Raw genomic sequence first — 18615 nt, 5'->3', positions numbered from 1 at the left:
CTGACACTGCAGGCAGTTTAGGCTCCTAACTTTGGTTCTCCAAGATCTAACAATCTGCTCTCTGCCTGTACCTGCCTCACACTCACCCCAGTTCCTACAGGCTGCTGCTGTCAGCTCTGCCAGGCAGAGCCCTCCTGGAGCTGCAGCCACCTCCACCTTGGATCTGCGCCACGGGGGTTTTAGCAGCTCTCCAGCCTGAGGTTTGCTCACATCACAACTGGCTGATTTTTCTAGGAAGAGCTAAAAGTGAAGCTCACATATCAGTAATGTCCAGTCTGAATCTGCTCTCACATCAGTGTATCTTCACCAGTTTTTAAATTGCTGAGTTTACCATGAGGCAGAACAAGGCCCTTTAAGACCCCCTTACAAGTAAATTGCCCCTTTGTTTTGGGGAAACTGCCCCAGTCTCCAACTTTCATCTACATTAAAGCAATTTTATAGTAAGGAGGGGGGGATTGAAAACTTAATAAACCATTGTTGTTACCATCACATGATGGAGCCTCAAGCAAAATGAAAAACTGCATTCTGACTGTGACTCAGAAAGGCTGCATGCAAACTGAGACTGGCTTTCCATATGGTTTTTGCAACTTAGCCACATGTAAACCAATATAAAAAAGGCTATTAAAATGCAGAGTTTGCCAGACCTAGAGCTGGAAGCAGCTCATGGTGAGTCATCTAAACAACTCAGTTTAACTTTGCTCTCCAATTCTATCATTACTTTTTAAAAAATAAAGTCCTTCTCCAATCACAATAGGCACAGTCCTGGTTAATGCACCTTTCCTACCTTAGTACAGCATCTGAGACAAAAACCAACATTGGCAGCTTGCTCTTTTGGGGAGCACAGTGTGTGTTGCAGACAATACCCCATCCACGCCCAGGATGGAGAAGGACAGAATCACTCTTGTAGGCAGAGCAGAAGTGTGTGTGAGCCAGGCCTGCAAAGCTCCAAGTCCTCTCATCAGTGGGACTGGAACTTCTATAACTTGCTGCTTCCTGTCCCTGCTGCTGTGGCCAATTACTGATTTAAGTGTAAAAGGCAAAATGGACCATCTGTGTCACAATACCCCACTGTCAGAGCCCTTTCCCAATCACCCTTAAGCCAGAAGAGGTCTGGGGGTTTATTTGGTGTTATTCTAAAGAAGCCCACATATAAACAACGCCTCTTCCCACTGATGCATCAGACTAAGCAAAGGCAAACCCCTCAGACCCTACACAAACACTGAGGCTGCAGTGGATATTGAGTCATCAAAAACAACAGCAAAGTTAGAGCTAACCTGCCAAGCTTCCCACATACATATTTGGGTTTTAGCTGCAGCTTTAAACTGGATGAAGAGATGGGAAAACGTGCTCTTGGACACCTTAAAAAGGCCAAATCATGCATGCTTTACACTGGAAATTCAACAGATAAGTCATTCTGCAGTACTGTTCTTAAAACTCCAAGGGAATTAGCATATAAGTGCATGAAGGACTTTTAATCTCTGTTCAGGGCAAGGCCTAGAGCAATTTGTTGCTTTCACAGTCTCCTCTCACCAGCACATTGTCCTACCACAGAGAAGAGCAGCCAGGAGAAGACACAGTCAAATTCACAAGATGTCTGATACTCCAAACCACCTGCATTTTCATAGAATTCAATTTGAACACACATTTTTTAAATATCAGCATGTGAGATTGTATTTGTATTCCACTATATGTTCCAGAAAGTTTAGAAAAATCCTAAAAGCAAATCCCAGAACTCAAGCAATTTTAATCTGAACCATTTTAAGCCCTCATCCATGAAAAAGATTTCTGCTTCTCAGGGTTGAGCCATGGGGCCTTGTTTGTGCATATGGACTGACAATAAACACTCTTCATCCCCTCCCCCAAAGACCAATACAAAACCTTCAGGAACACTGACCTAAGCAAAGGACAGGAGAAACCTCCAGGGTTCAGCTTTCTTGGACCAATCATACTTGTTCTCTTCAGCTTCTCTGTTGAGTGGCTGAGCAGAGATTCTCAGAAATGAGAAGCAAATATAGAGGAAGAACCTCCAGGTTATTATTCAATTTTACTGTACACCAGCATTTTGAGAAACTCTGCCCAAATCTGCCATTCCAGCTAACATCTCTGACAGAAGGCAAGTGAATCAGCACAGAGCTAAGGAACATGAGTGATTTGCTCAGAACCCTGTTTCTAAATGCTGTTTTAAGAAGGAACATCAAGTTTGTGTTATGAGTTTGTGCTAAGATCAATCAGCCATTCCCTTCTGTACACTTGTGAGGCTGTAACAGCCCTGCTCTCTCTTGCCAAGGCATTTCAGTGCTGGTGTAAAACAGAGGTTCTGAATGTGAAGCACATCACATCTGATGGGTGTCCAGTGTCTGTCCAGACCTGGGCACATTCCCACAGGCACACTGGGATTCCTTGTTGATACTGAGCCTTGTGTATTGACATTTTCCTCTCTCTTCTCCCTACAGCACTTTTTACAATGGGTGGCAATGGTGATGGGCAGCCATGCAAGTTTCCCTTCAAATTCCAAGGGCAGTCCTATGAGCAGTGCACGACAGAAGGCAGGACAGACGGGTACCGATGGTGTGGGACCACTGAGGACTACGACAGAGATAAGAAATACGGATTCTGCCCAGAGACTGGTATGAGGAACATTGCTTGCATAACACAGACTAACTGGTCATTGTTTTAACAAGTCTCCTTTGGCACACTTTCCCCAGAGCACACAAAAGCTGATGAGTTAAACACAATTTCAGCAGAGGTGGCCAAGGGTGTAACTGGAACAGGAGCAATCTGTTGGTGTGTCACAGCACAGGTTTGTCAGGAACACAAATGGCAATGAACCCACAAATGCCTGGCTACCACTGCAGGATAATAACAGATTACAGCAGATTACAATTTGTTAATGGCCCTGGAAGGGAAGTCTCATGAGACAGAAGAAAGTATGAACAATATTTTAGCTTAATACTTACCATGTACACTTGTAGAAAGGAATCCTGTTTAGTACATTAAACTTGTGTTAATAGATTTTTTCAGCAATTCAAAAACCCAAGTGAAATTGTTTAGCCATGAAAAGAAATTTTAGCTTTCTTCACAATTTTTCATACTTCCTAACTTGAGTTTTACTACATAAAGGAACAAAAATTAATTTATAGTGTTGAATAGCTTGGCAGGTGTTCATTTTGTGACACTAGATCCATAAGCATAGAGATGAAGTGAACCATGGCAGCTCTAAAATCTCTGTCTTTTAACAGAGCCATTGGGAAGCTACATTCAAATCTACATGCATCCTGCTTTTTGATTTTTGGGGGTCTCTTGAAAATGGCCTTACTGGTATTCAGCTTTCTGTTACTTTTGATAACCAGGTGTAACCCTTCCATTTTGCATTTCAGATGTTAAAAAAGAAAAGAAAAGAAAGGATCAAATTAATTATAACTTGCTACAAGGTTAGGAAGAGGAAATTCTAAAGGATCATTCAACAGACAAAAGAACCAGTATATCTAGAATCAATGCAGTCAAAGTCCTACGTAACACCGTCGCTATCACTGGAAGTAGGAAATACACTTAGTTTAAGCTTTTTAATTCCAGCATAAAAGGTTATTAATAAATAATAATGAATTAGAAATAAACACTAATAAATAATTAGGGACACAACCAGCTTTGCCTCTGTATTGCTGTCATGTACCTTCCCAGAAGACAGACCATAATTGGAAAGGAACTGTAATTTCCAGGTAGCAGTGGAAATGAATTTAAATGAGTTTTATATTCTTTTCATATTCTGTTCATGATACCTACTTTAAACTGTTATTTTAAATGCAGTTACATTCTCTTCCCTCTAGAAATACTTGTACCTGCACATACAAGTATTATTTCTTATATATTACTGCCATATACTACATAGATGAGAAGACAGGAAAATTTCTCAAGTTTTTGCAAACATAATGGCTAAAAAATAGTTATCCCCATTTAATATATCCTTTTCTTTAAAAAATGTTTAAAATCACATGATTTTCAATGGTATCTTGCTGTTTATTATATTATATTAAATATTATATTTATATTATAGATTATATAAATTATATTCATTATATTACTTATATTAATATATCTAATGTAATATATTGTATTATCTTATATTATAATTAAATATTCTATTTATTAGGATATACAAAGCTTATTCCTCTGTGGGACACCCACCAGCCAGGTGGATATTCAACAGCTCTTTAACCTTTCTGACACTAACCATACCTTCCAGCTAAACACTTTAAACCACTTTAAAATAACACCAGGAATGAGCATTAAAAGATACTTGCTGGGCAATCCAAAAAAGATAAAGCAGAAAGTTATCCCACAACTCAAGCTATACCATCACAATAACATTTGCAGAAAGTGTGTGGGAGCTGAAACTTCAGTGCAAATGTATTAGGCAGTCTCCTAAAAAAGAAAAAATGAATTTAAGTATTTTTATGTAGTGCATCTTTAGCATTTGTTGTTTTCTCCACAGATAGTCTTAGTAAAATGCCTAAGTTAAACTGCTGCTTTCCCAGAGCTGTGAACCTGAGCCCAGGGCTCCTTCTCACCCCCACCAAAACTATTGGCAAGTCCACTGCAATGGCAATGTGTAGAATTTTTACTTTTTAATTCTGTCTGACATCTTTCAAATATTACTTTTAACCTTACTCTTCATATTCCTAGAAGGATTGCACTATTTCTGCTTCTTTCCTGCGTTATTGTTGTTAAGAAGACGCAAAAGGGACCCTCTTCTCACTGCGTTTTCCTTTCGTTTTGCACAGCCATGTCAACAGTTGGTGGGAATTCCGAGGGAGCTCCCTGTGTGTTCCCCTTCATCTTCCTTGGGAACAAGTACGAGTCGTGCACGAGCGCGGGGCGCAGCGACGGCAAGCTCTGGTGCGCCTCCACCAGCAGCTACGACGACGACCGCAAGTGGGGCTTCTGTCCCGACCAAGGTGACGCCTCTTGTCGCAACACAGGGCTCACTGGGCTGTGCCCACACCCACGGCAGCACCTCTGCAATGACGTCACGCTCATCACTCCAGCATTTTGCATTTTGCTGAAATCTCAGCAAAGTCCCTGTACTGAAGCGCGAGACTACAGCTAGAGAGTCACACCCAGAGCTTGTCTGAAATATTCAGATTTTCTAAAGCTACAGTGATACAGGATCCTTCCAAAATACAAAACCATTAAATAAATTAGTAACTAAATAGATGTTTTTCTCCCCACCAGTTTTTCCTTCCAAGGCTAAAAGCCACAAGTATTTATAGCATTTTGCTAGTATGCAATAAATTATACACTGATACAAATTAGGAACAAACACTAAATGTAAAAAATTAATACATTCGTGGGTGATATTGGGAAGGATGAAAAACATGTTCAAAAAGTGAGACAGTATAAAGTTTATGTGGTGAATATTGTTATTTAAATTTACTTTGGTTAATATTTCCCATAATTTAACAAGGGCAAAAGGCTTTTTACATATTTACAAATAAATGACAGATTTGGGGGGTTATTCTAGGAAGAAAGAAACCTGACAAATCTCAGAGACTGTTCGGGCATAATTGATAAAATCTCATTCTATGATAAAAGGTTATTTCTAACCTAACATTATTTGGTACACCAGTACTGATTCAGAGTCTGTTCTCACCGGCACACATTTACAGACCTGTTTATCATTTACAAACCATTTCATGGTGAAAAGGAAGATTTGATATCTAGATTGCAAGTGCAATTCTTCTGTACCTAAAAGGGATGTCCAGTGTTATTTTCTACCCTTCCTTTTCTCACACATGTATTAAGGCTGTGCTCAGAGTCACTTGCATGGGAGACAGCAGCAAAGATAACCCACAAAGGAAGGTTTTAGAATCTCTCCAGTGAAATGTCATTATTTGCAATAGGTGTGATGTTCCCCATGGGAGGCTGTAAATATTAATCATTATTATTTATTGTGAATAACCTGTGTGGTACAATTCTATTTAAATGCAAGCAGCTAACACTGTCTTCTTGTGTTATTCAGGGTACAGTCTCTTCTTGGTTGCTGCCCATGAGTTTGGCCATGCAATGGGATTAGAGCACTCTGAGGACCCAGGAGCTCTCATGGCCCCCATCTACACCTACACCAAGAACTTCCGACTCTCTCAGGATGACATTAAAGGCATCCAGGAGCTGTATGGTAAAGTCTTCCCTCATCAGCAGAACTCATCAGAAAATCAGGCAGCACAGGCTGAAATCTGGGACTCAGAATTTGCTGTAAATTACAAACAGCGCAATCCCACCAATGCCAGAAACATACTCTGCTCCTTTCCCTCTGCTTTATTCACATTACCAGGCCTCCTACCTCAATCAAATATCACAACTTAAGGATGACGGATCATCCTTAAATTTACTGAATGAAAAGGAGCATCAAAACACCCCATAAACAAAATTTTAGATGAGGATGAGTGCCTTCACTGGGACAATGAAATGCCATGTTTGTCTCTAGTTTGAAATACCTGATGTGGGTGGGCTTGGGTGTCACTTTCTGAAACTTCCCAGACCGTGACCCTCTGCAAGAGGGGAAGGACATTGTTTCCTGTGTCCCAGCTAGGAAACAGCTCACATTGCCTTCCCACAATTCAAGCTGTACCATCACAATAACATTTGCAGAAAGTGTGTGGGAGCTGAAGCTTCAGTGCAAATGTATTAGGCAGATTCCTAAAGAAAAAGCGAATTTAAGTACTTTTATGTAGCTACATCTTTAGCATTTGTTGTTTTCTCCACAGATAGTCTTAAAAAAATGCATAAGTGATATCATGATTAAGATTCCTTCCATGGATACATTTTCTACCTTGCAGAGGCACCAGTACACTACAGTCAATTAAGCAGTCATTGCCATATTCAGTTTCTCTTTCTGTGCTTTTCACTTTTCTACTGAGAGATCTTTTTAACTGTGGCTATATTCTACAGTATTCCCCACCTCAGAAATTTTAATAAGAATATGCCAAAAATATTATCACACGAGACAAAAATCTGATTTGAATCTTCACTATTCCTTGTTCTTAGCTGCTTTAATTAAGAATGGGAATTGAGACATGGTCAAGATTAAGTGAGTTTTCTGAGCCCATACTCTGTATCTTTGATAAGAGTTCAGAACTTAACCTAGGTGTCTTACAGCATGCTTCAAGATCCAAGATGAAACTATCCTTCTTTTTAACTCATATAACCTTTTACAAACAGCTTTCCATGTAAAAAAGTATTCAAAAAAACTTCTTTTCTTGCTTTGTTATCATCACAAATCAACTACACTGAATTTTTTTTCTCATACAGTAAATTACCCCAATGTCTGAGAAAAAGAGGCAAATGCCTCAAGCCAAATAATGATACCAAATAAAATAAATCAGATGGCAACATGCATGCTCTGAAAAGCACATTTTGATTCTTGGTGAGGGCAGAAAGATCATATAAATGGCTCAAAATGCAGCTTTGTAACTTGCCAAATATTGGCACTTCCTTAAAAAAGAGAAATTCACTTTGACATCTTTCTCAGCAGAGCTGCACATAATTCTGAGTACCAGGACTTTGAAATCTTTCTCTTCTTTTTAGAAGCCAGCAAAATAAAAATTGCAATGTTCACTTCTGAACCCAGTATAGTCACTTCTAATTATCTCTCAGGTTAACCAGGCAGCCAGACAAACACACACAGGCACCATGTCTCAAATGAGGCCACACAGAGGATTAAGGCAGGAGTGACAGTCAAGGCTTCCTCAGCTCTGCTCAACCACCCTTCTTCTGAAGAGATCTCATTATCAGTTTTTCCTTCTTCAAGAACTCTCTCCAAATTATTACCCTTTTAGAAGCCACGGCAGCTCTTGCTCTCCATGTAACCTGTGCAGCCCTTCATTTCCATGTGACAGAATGTCTCTGTTCACAGAGGTGTCACCTGATGTGGGGCCAGGACCAGGCCCAGGACCAGGCCCACAGCCAACCCTTGGACCTGTCACTCCAGAGCTCTGCAAGCATGAAATTGTGTTTGATGGAGTCGCACAAATTAGAGGAGAAACCTTTTTCTTCAAAGATAGGTAAGTGAGATAAACTGCTTACCAAGAGAACCTCAAGTGAAGGAATCTGTGAGACCTATTCACCAAAATCTAGTAATTTGTTATGAGGCACAACATCCACCCTTTGTTTTGTGTGTTCAGAGATAGGAAAGTGTCCTGATCAACTCCTAAGGGAAATGGAAATGGTTTAATTCAGTCATTAAATAACAGCATTATGTGACTCATGGGTGCTGTAACACATCAAGGGCATTGGTGATTGGGATGGGTTACATGTGTGCAAAGCCTCCAAGACAGAAGGCACAAAGGCACTTTGGATGCAAAAGCAGAGACATTCCTCATAAAATGAGGTGGCAGCTCAGCTGCAGCTCCCCCTGCCTTTGCCAGGGCCTGTGTTACCCAACTGCTCAGCAATGAAGAGCATCTTCCTAAGGAATATGGGACTTGGCAGCACCATTATGAGGGACACTAAAGCTCCTTTCTTTAGTTCCTTCTTCAGCTAGATATATGAAGCATTTATTACTATGCTGCATGGTTTAACTCTACTCACCAGCTTTTAGTAACAAAAAAAACAGGGTTAGTTAGTTGATTTTTAAGGATAAATACAATGATTCTGTGTATTTCCTTCTAGATCCAATCTATATGATATCCAGAATAATGGTGCTTTAGATTTGAAGTTAGACTTGATATCACAGGCTATGTGTTTTAGCAATGCAGAAACAGAATTTAAACCTTCTGCTTGTAAGAAGCCTCAATCTGGTCTGTGGAGATCACCCTGATACCTTTTGTATTCTTTCTCTTGGCCCTGTCAGCAGCAGGCAATGACTCCAGTGATCCCTACTGACAAGGAACATTCTTTCCTTGGCCACCAAATGGCCCCATAGTACTGACAGATCAGCTTCACACAAAGCCCCATACCAACTCTGCCAAAAACAGTGCCCACTTTTGCTAATTTAGTCATCAGAGTGCTGAAGTATTCACCTGAGCTCAGAGCCTCCAAAGGAAAAACATTCTCACAGCAGTAAAACCCCACCAAGCCCCACACCATTCCCAGCTCCTGCTCCTCTTCTGCTCACTCGTGGCCCTGGGTTTTCAGCCAAACCTCCACCTTGCTTCTGCCCTTGCAAACCAGCAGTCACACACAGGAACAATGTAAAATCTATTCCTAAACCAGCACAGCGATCCAATATTCTATATAATCCCAACAAAATAGAAGTATTTTGCATTTAGATACAGTTGGTCTAAGAACTATGCAAATACCAAAACAATCTGTTCAGACTGGCTCAGCCTTCATCCAGCATGCAGCAAAAGCAGACAACTGCTGAATTGTTTTGCTCTGGAATGGCTTTGCCTGTCAGTCTTGCAGCTTTCCAAGTATCAGGCAAACAGCATTGTGACTCACTTTTGGAATTCAAGAAACAACTGTCTCTCATGTGTCGTGTGACTTTTGTGATTCATGAAAATTACCAGAGATTCCAACTGTCACATGGCAAAGAGAGTCAACAGCAAAAAGGAGGTCAGAGATGATTAATTCTTTCAAAAAAAAAAAGTATTTTTCCTCCCCACTTAAAATCAAGGAAAGGAAATTACCAGGAAATGGGAATTACAGGAATTATGGCTGTTAGCCATAGAGAACAGTTGAGCTTTTCTATTGGGCACAGAATGCCCAAGAACAGCATTTCCACAGATGGTTTTTTTCTGAGAGTGAACAAAAGTTCACACTTTGAAATTTATCACGAGACTAAAAAAGACCCACTTTCAATAACTGCATATAAAAATCATCATCATCATCATCATCGCAAATATAGATTATGTTGAAATATGATGTAAAATACCTACTGTAACTAAATTAATAAATCTGTCTATAAATGCAATATTAAGATTTATTATGGATGAGTTAAAACATATTACTGTGTTCAAACTGAAATGAGAAAGCCAAATAATTAATTTCAACATTTTCTCAGTAAGATGTGTAGAAATAGAAATACCTTCTACCAAATTCAAAAACAAAATAAAATTCATCTTTAACAAAGTTTCCCTTTCCAAAAGAAAACCTCACCAATTTAACAAGTCCCTTGAAATGTGTGGTTTATTAAAAACCTGGTGTTAAGTCTCTGTTGGCCCTGGAAAGTTTGAAATTCATGCAGATAGCAATTACTGGACCTGGTTCAGCCATAAATCAGATCCAAAGTGACTGAGAGTTCTGAAACTTGGATTTTTAAAGGAACTGCTTTTATGAATGCGGTGTTATAAAGATTTTCTATGTGAATTTCTGTTCCATATCATATTGGATCTTCTTTTCTGTCTAAAAAGAGATGCATGAAATGAACACTATTACCTATTACAGCGTGCCACATCTGTTTTAACACTATCAAGAGGAGTAATTAGCCAGATGGCTTATTCTTTGCCTCTTTTTTGTAAATGGAAATTAAGAGTCATGCTCAGAGATGTTTTTGTACATGTTAAAAATACATCTACGTATACAAAATATGGATAGGGTAACCTATTACTATCTTCATTATTGATAAAAATACAATTTGTTAAATTAATTTAGGACTACTCCTCCAAACTTTAGACCAAAAAAATGCAGTTTAATATCCTGGGCTGCTCAAAGGTATAATTATTCTAGGCAGGAATGGGTAATAACAATTTATACTCTGCAAAAAATTAAAATGCCAGTAGCACCTTGAGTTTCAGAAACATATTAATGGTAAAAGCAGTTTGACCTCAAAATTTAATGACTACAACTTGGTGCAAGAGCAATTCTACCAGCCTGCTGATTTTTCAGTTTATGACCAAGTCAAAACTTTTGTTCTGTTGGGGAAAAAAGTTCTTCGTTCTGTGGAGGATGAAATAGCAGGGCCATTTTAAATACCAAAAGCCCTCAGCACAAAGCTTTGCCATTTAAAGATAAATAGAGCTTTTTAAAGCTTAAATCAAATTATCATCCTCCTTATACATAAAATAGCAATAAATTACCCTTTGCATTTCTCTAATGAACGCTTTTAGTGCTAGCAGTTTCTTTTACTGCCAAACTCACTTCCAAGCACTATGATATACTGCTATTAAATTTGAACTTTTAGTCACTACAATAGTAATTGCAAGAGAGTTCATGGAATGCAAAACTCTGCTTTTGTAAACTGCTCATCCATCTGCTCCATCCACAGCACCAGGAGGGCTCTAACACTTTAAATACAGCATAAATGAGTTTATTTGTATGCTCAAAGCACTTTATTTGTGTACTCAAAGCATAGGATAAATTTTGCCCCAATGCAAAAAAGCAACAGGAACAATCAGCACAGCAATTTCACCTGCACTCCAGCATGCAGCTTTTGGTGCAGCTCCTCTAGCAGCATAAACTCCAAATAAATGAGTTTGCTTTTCAGTCAGTGGAGAGAAGAGTTACGTGTGTGCGCATGTGTGTGTGTGTGCGCGCTCACGTGGCTCTGCCAGAAGTGATGAGAAACAGATGTGCTGCTGAATTAGTTCATTGTAAATCTTGTACAATTTTCTGTTCTGCTCAGATTCATGTGGAGGACTATAAACCCCCGAGGAAAACCCACAGGTCCTCTTCTTGTTGCTACATTCTGGCCTGATCTGCCAGAGAAAATCGATGCTGTCTATGAGGCCCCTCAGGACGAGAAGGCTGTGTTTTTCTCAGGTATGGGTTTTAAAGGCTATTTTTTTTCTACAGGTATGGGTTTTAAGTTTCAAAATATAAGTATCCATTTGCATAATGTATCTGGGACAGGAACAGCCTAAAAGCCAGCAGAGCTGATAGGTAGGGTGACAGATCTCCCTATTCCCAAGTTGAGGATTTTAGGACAAAAGCTGGATCTAAAAGACTCAAAACAGCAATCAGCCTCCAGTACAACAAAAGGAGAACTACAAGCACCTAAAAAGAGACATTCAACAATAAGCAAAACCAAATAATAATCATTATTTTAAATGCAAAGCAACAACAACAGTGGGAGCTCTCTTTCAACAGTCCCTGCTCTGTTTTTCTTGTTTCCTTCCATTTTAAGCTATTATCTCAGCACATATTTCTTGAGAAGACTACATTTTTTTTCTCCTCATGCCTTTCCTTGTCTTTTGCCAAAGACTGACTTCCACTCTGGCTTCCAAGCATCTTCCTTGGTGGCTCATCAGGCAGAGGATACAGGCAAGCTGCCTCCATGGGAGAGGAGGAGGACGGGAAGCTCAGCTCTGTCTGCCACATGTGGTTCAGCTGTAGGGGCCAAATGAGCAGAGCTGTGAGACTCTTTTCAACATGAAGAACTGAGCCAGCAAAACCTAGGCTCCAGTATCTACTAAAAACATGACTAAACATCTCCAGTCATGTAAAAACCATATGGCAAAAGCTGCTGTACACTTTCTGTACAGGAGAGGAAAAAGTAATGATAATCTATTCCACATGGCTCAGAGGCCATTTGCTTCAGTTTACAGAGATGGGGGGAAAAACCCTAAAATTAGTCAGGTAAACCAAAACACTTCAAATATTGCATATATTATATATAATCCTATCACATCTAAACCTCTCCTTTTCTTTATAAATTCCAGGGAAACGTAGCTAACCTGCTTTTTTAAAAAAATAAATAAGAACTATCAAAAAACAAAGATAGGATTGAAAATAACACAACTGTCTTAAAATACTTATAGTATAGGATTACAGTCCTTGCTTTTAATACTAGTTAGTCCCACCCTTTGCTCCTGAATAGTGAATCAATAACTTCCAAGAATCTCAAATGCTACACTTTACATTTTTCTCACATTAATACTTTACTTACTTACTTTCCCACTAGCACAGGATCAAAGAAATGTCCTTTCATTAATAAATCTTTCCATGGCTTTCAGACAATCCAGTGAGGCTATTTACTAAGGAAATTATAATTCCATGTAAAGAAAATTGAACACTACTACATAGTCTACTAGTACATATCTGGCGAGACATTAGATAATGTTGTGTGACAAAGGACAACAGGAACTCTGAGCAAAAACTTCTATTAATCACTCAATAAAACTGGCCAACAAAACAAATAAATGGTGAAAATGAGCGTCTGTATTTGAACATCAGGTGACCCTGCCTGGTTTCGGTTTTCATCATACAAAAAATTTCCTGTATAGATGACTTGCTTTAGCATATAACTGCAATGTACCAAGGCAGTGTCTGTCTCAAAGGTGCATCAGCTAAGAAGGGAAGAAGCAAGAGAAACGAGGGGATGTCATTTTCTGAGGCAAGGAGCACTTCAGTAGCAAAAGCAGTGGTAACCACAGTACCACTGGAATATAATCATAAATTTGTAAAATACTAGAAAGTCTATTGATACAGCTAGCACCATAAAAAGTCACATGGCAAAGCAAAAAAGTGATTAATAAATAGTTTTTGTTTGCTTTTTTTTTCTCCCCTACTTAGGAAATGAGTACTGGGTTTATTCAGCCAGCAACTTGGACAGGGGCTATCCAAAGAAGCTCAGCAGCCTGGGGCTGCCCCCTGATGTGCAGCGTGTGGATGCAGCCTTTAACTGGGGCAGGAACAAGAAGACATACATTTTTGCTGGAGACAGATACTGGAAGTAAGCTGCATTGAGTGGTGGTGGGATGCTGTTAGCTGAGCTGTCTCCAGGGCTGAATGCACCCTGAGATTCATGAGGGGAGACCAAACACAGGGCACATCCTCTGGGAATGCAGAACAAGGGCTGCCAGGACAGTGCTGACAGCAGGAAATGCTTCAGTACAGTAACAGGAAACTGGCACATATTTGAGAAAAAAACAGCCTGAAAAATAGCAGTGGAAGAGGGTATCTGGGGGTGTCTGTCAGGCTGCCACCACTAACAACTCATCCCTGTGCCCCCATGTACCAGCAACCGCCCCACATCAGTCCCTGGCTCTTCAGAGGGGCAAGTTGTCCTTACTGTCAGCTCACAAATGCTGGGAGAAAACTCTACAAGGAATTCCTTAAATATACAGTGAGCTCCAATCACTTGAATCCAAAGACTGACCAGATTACCTAAGAAATTCGTTCACTGAGCTATCGGGTTTAGAGGCACTGGATTTAAAGGAAACAGCAGTGTGACTACCAAAACCTGCTGGGGATGACTGTAAACCCTTTCAGCAGCTGATCTACCATCACTTACACCTTTGCTCTACTAATATAGTTGGCACTGAGGAAATCTGAACAAGCCACAAGTGTATCTCTAAGTACTTTGAGAAAAATCTTCGCTTCAATTCATTTTGACAGTCTCTCAATCCTTTTCATGTTTCCAGTGAAACTCAGGTGATCTGCTACCATGCTCTTACCTTATCATCTTAGATTAAGAAAGAATGTCCTTAAAAAGTCTCAAGGCTATTACTGTGGTAGAAATAAATATCCTACATTACACCTGAAGAGTCTACTAATTGTATGATTGTATTTAATATAATTTCATTACCATAATTGCCAGGAAGATCTGGCACAAAGGACCACTTAAAAAGCAGAGGAGAATCTTTGTGAGTTACCTCTGAGCTGTCAAAATGGCACCAGAAAAAAGAGAGGCCCTGACTCCTGCAGTCACTGTCAGAGGCCTGTTCCAGGAACAGGACTGCACTTCAGGAATGCAGACATACACAACAGGCTGAAAGTGGACCCATTCATTAACTGACAATTTAGAGGAAAGTTAAACATCAGAAATAACCACCAGAAATCTAAAAGATTCTCCAACCTTTAAGGGTTCATTCTGAGAGATGTTCTGTATAAGATATCAAAGGACGTCTCAGTATAATTGAGTCCGTTTTATGTGAACAATAATTCCATGTTATGATTAAACTGAATGACTTTCTTTATTTTGTCCTAATGGCTGTGGATTCCTGTAAGTAAATAAAATACTCTTTCCATACAACTGCCACTTGATCATAATTTTCAATTACTTTAAGGACAGTACTCTTCTCCATTATCTAAAGAAAAAAAAAAGAACTAAAACCTTAAAGAATGTTATTAATTCTTTAATGTCACACTGTAGAGACCATTTAAACACAAGTAGTTCTAATACAGCCATTTACAGCACTTCAGACTGCTACTAAAACCTACAGACTATGAGTTAAAAAGCTGCTGGTTTCCTCTGTACCAACTATTGTTTTGATTAACTGTACTGCAGGGCCTCCAAGTAATTCATCACTCCAATCACAGACAGTATTTCTATCAAAGTACCTTATCAAGTGCAGTCACTGCAGAATGCATAATTTATTGTTAAGGAAACAAAATAGGATTAAGTGATTTCTATCTGTGTAAAGAAGAATGCAAGCAGTTGAAAAACATTAAAAAAAATGCATCTCTGTTGAACAGACTCTATAACCCTTAAGTATGTGGCTGTTACATTTTATACAAGGACTCTGTCAGTGGAATCAAAATACTTACATACCATAGTCCTTCCTGTGTCATTATCACACTTACTTTAAATGGGGTTTTTGGAAGCCTTCTTTCTCCTTCATTCCAGCCACAAGCTATTTTAGTGTTATTATAACAAGACTGTTGAGCAGAGCAAAGTTTTGTGAGGGAGGGGAAAAGGAGCTGGCTCAGATTCCACAGCTGAAATTTTAAAGCTACCCAGCAAAGTATTAGATTTTCTTAAAACAGACCAGAAAAAAAATAGTAAGGAATTTAAATGAATCAATTAAATTGATTCTGATTAACCTAGTGATGGTTAGTACTGGTGTAACTTTGGATATATTCCAAGTAGTTCCATAGAGCAATGAGGGAAAAGTAACCTGAGATACCTATGGACATGGATAAATAGAAATTGGGAACATAAATGGTTTTCCCCCTCCAGTACTGTCAAAGGCAACCTCTCTGAAGTCTTCTGCTCCTGAAGAGGTGCTTGAGCATCTGAAGGATCATTGAGGCCTCACATGCTGTACTTGAAGCCTGGTTCAAACTATATTGCACATCACTGTGCTCAGGACATCTCCACACCTCCTCCTCAGCACTGATTCCTATCCAAATTATGTTTCTGAAAGGAATTTTGCTTAAAAAGTGTATTTTCAATTCAGAATTGCATTTTTGAAGGAAAGATGTAAAATTTCACAGGGTTTTAAAGGAATTAGTAATAATTATAATGAAATAGAAACCATGTTACAATCTCAGTTATTATATTTCTATTTGTTTTATATAGTCACATTTGCTCAGGACACCCTGAAAAATTATATTACAATCTAACATTAGATGCAGATTTGTAATGTAGACATATCACTTCCTTCAGGTACAATGAAGAAAAGAAGAAAATGGAGCTTGCATCCCCTAAATTCATTGCTGACTCTTGGAATGGTGTTCCAGATAACCTCGATGCTGTCCTGGGCCTTGGGGACAGTGGTAAGCTGTAATTCTGATTTAAATCACTAACAAACTCTCTTATTTGTTTGCTGCAAAACTTATTGGAGACTAATTTCTTGTGGTCCATGATCAGGAGCCAAATGGAGCCACCCAATGCCTGATGCACAGGATGTCCTAACACCAGGGTGCATGACCGAGCCATTCCTTGTGGCTTGGACATTTCCCAGCTCCTTGACACTCCCCAGGTTCCTCCACACCAGCACACACTCCCAGCACCATTTCAGCACCATCCTGCCCTAGCACAGCCAGAACGCAAGGATGATAATCTCCCTGATCACAGGCATGAATGGGTTCTGTGTCGCAATTTTTCTTAATTTCCTATGCTCTCCAGCTGAGATCCTGGCCCCGGTTTTAAGGGGCCTTAAATTTTGCACAGATATGCACTAAAGTCTGAAAGCAACACTGGTGTCACATGAGTCCTGACTCAGTCACTTTTTCAACATCTATTTTGCCAGCAAACATTTCATCCCAGAAAACTCTGGCTCATAAAGCAGTGACCTTAATAAGGCTCCATTTAACAAGAGCTCTCTTCCACAGGATGGGAATTTCAATGTATTTTTAAATTATATCTTTTTAATAATACAAATACATATGAATTTCTTGGGAAATAAGCAAATTCATTAAGCTTCATGAAATCACAAAGACAAAAAATCTTTGACCAAGAATTATGTACTCCATAATCTGAGCATGTTTATTTATTTATTTTAACAGGATACACCTACTTTTTCAAAGATCAGTACTATCTACAAATGGAAGACAAGAGTTTGAAGATTGTTAAAATTGGCAAGATAAGCTCTGACTGGTTGGGTTGCTGAACCATATGAGATATCAATAACCAAATATTTACTTCTTTGTTATATGCCTTATCTGTAATTAGAAATAGATCTGAATGCTAATTACTGGACCAGTCTGGTACTGGCACCAAGACACTAAGTACCAGTACTGTACACATCAGATAATTTAAGAGTGTTTGCCTCCTCAGTATACAAAAGATGTTTACTATATATTCTGGTACAATTTTTCCGTTGTCATGCTAGTCATAGTAGTGCTATGAACAGAACAGCCATCATTCTTTATTGCCTTGGTGCTTAAACAAAGCCTTGGAACCTTTGGAGACTGGATCATGCCCCTCTGTTATTCACATACCAGATAGGCTCAAATGAGATGTACCAGCAGTGCACTTTGATTTTTATTTTTTTAAATACAACTCTGTTATAAATGGATGGTTTGTCTTGATGTTTTTCACCTTCTTACGAGTTTGATCATTACTTCCATTTATTTACATAATAATACAGAAAGACTGTCAAAGGCACAGGTTGCCTCAGGATCTGCTTTGTGTTGATGCATGATAGAATCATGGCAAAAAACTGTGTTAAAGTATTGTTTTAAAGTACTTTTTATTTTAATACCTTAGTTAAATTTAGCAATTTGCTTCATGCACTTTGTTACTACTATATAACTTGTTTATATGGATGGAAACGACTCAGATTTTTGAAGACAATGCGTTATACATAAAAGTCAAGTATTGTTTAACATGTTTTATTTTTCTGTTCTTTATAATATTGGGGGGGTTTTTCAATTAGGCTTTGTTCTTGTCCCAATCTGATTGAATGTTTCTCATTAAAAAATAAACCAGAAAAGAATGTCCCACACATGAAGTGCCAACAATACCAATAAAATCAAATTACACTGTCAACACTACTCATGGCCAGGCTTCCTTTATCACTTGAAATTATAAATCCAGTAGCATGTTTCAGTGCATTACCTATCAAAGGCAAAAACATTACCCCAGTATATAAGCACATAGTGGGGGTATTTAGAAACCCAGGTTATTTTCTCTGTTGGTTCCAAGGTGCAACTGCAGCAATTTAATTAAAGAGAGAATTTGGCCCCATGTCTGTGCAAAGCCTGCTACCCTCCCTGAACAGTTTCTGCTCCTGTCTGTCCAGCACACTCGATCACAGCCCAGCAGGAAGAGAGGGTGTATGTATCTTATAGGGATGGAAGCTTGAGAAACAGGGATGTAAACCCTTATCCTGCCCATGAGATCAGACACCATCTGGCCAAGGATCTTATCCTGCTCCATGCGCATAAAAATTCATAATCCTCTATGGATCAGGCAAGGGGTCAACCTAGGTCCTTCTAAAAACATCTTTAAGTCCATGATCCACAGAACTGACCAGTAACTAATACCTGAGCCCATGATCTGGTTTCTTCTCA

The 18615-nt window shown here is 39.1% G+C and overlaps 1 protein-coding gene across 1 annotated transcript in view; it reads left to right on the top strand.

Moving 5' to 3' along the window:
* MMP2 (matrix metallopeptidase 2) overlaps positions 1–18096 on the top strand; it is a 29196-nt gene extending 11100 nt beyond the window's left edge. Inside the window, exons 6-13 of the mRNA XM_030955768.1 lie at positions 2454–2627; positions 4779–4952; positions 6017–6172; positions 7910–8057; positions 11558–11694; positions 13447–13606; positions 16265–16374; positions 17107–18096. Coding sequence (XP_030811628.1) covers positions 2454–2627; positions 4779–4952; positions 6017–6172; positions 7910–8057; positions 11558–11694; positions 13447–13606; positions 16265–16374; positions 17107–17210 — 1163 coding nt within the window. The 3' untranslated portion in view covers positions 17211–18096. The remainder of the gene's footprint in view (positions 1–2453; positions 2628–4778; positions 4953–6016; positions 6173–7909; positions 8058–11557; positions 11695–13446; positions 13607–16264; positions 16375–17106) is intronic.
* The last annotated feature ends 519 nt before the right edge of the window (positions 18097–18615 follow it).

Source organism: Camarhynchus parvulus, chromosome 11, assembly GCF_901933205.1.
Source record: "Camarhynchus parvulus chromosome 11, STF_HiC, whole genome shotgun sequence".
In the NCBI taxonomy this organism is placed as follows: Eukaryota; Metazoa; Chordata; class Aves; order Passeriformes; family Thraupidae; genus Camarhynchus; species Camarhynchus parvulus.
This window is presented reverse-complemented; position numbering and strand designations above follow the sequence as displayed.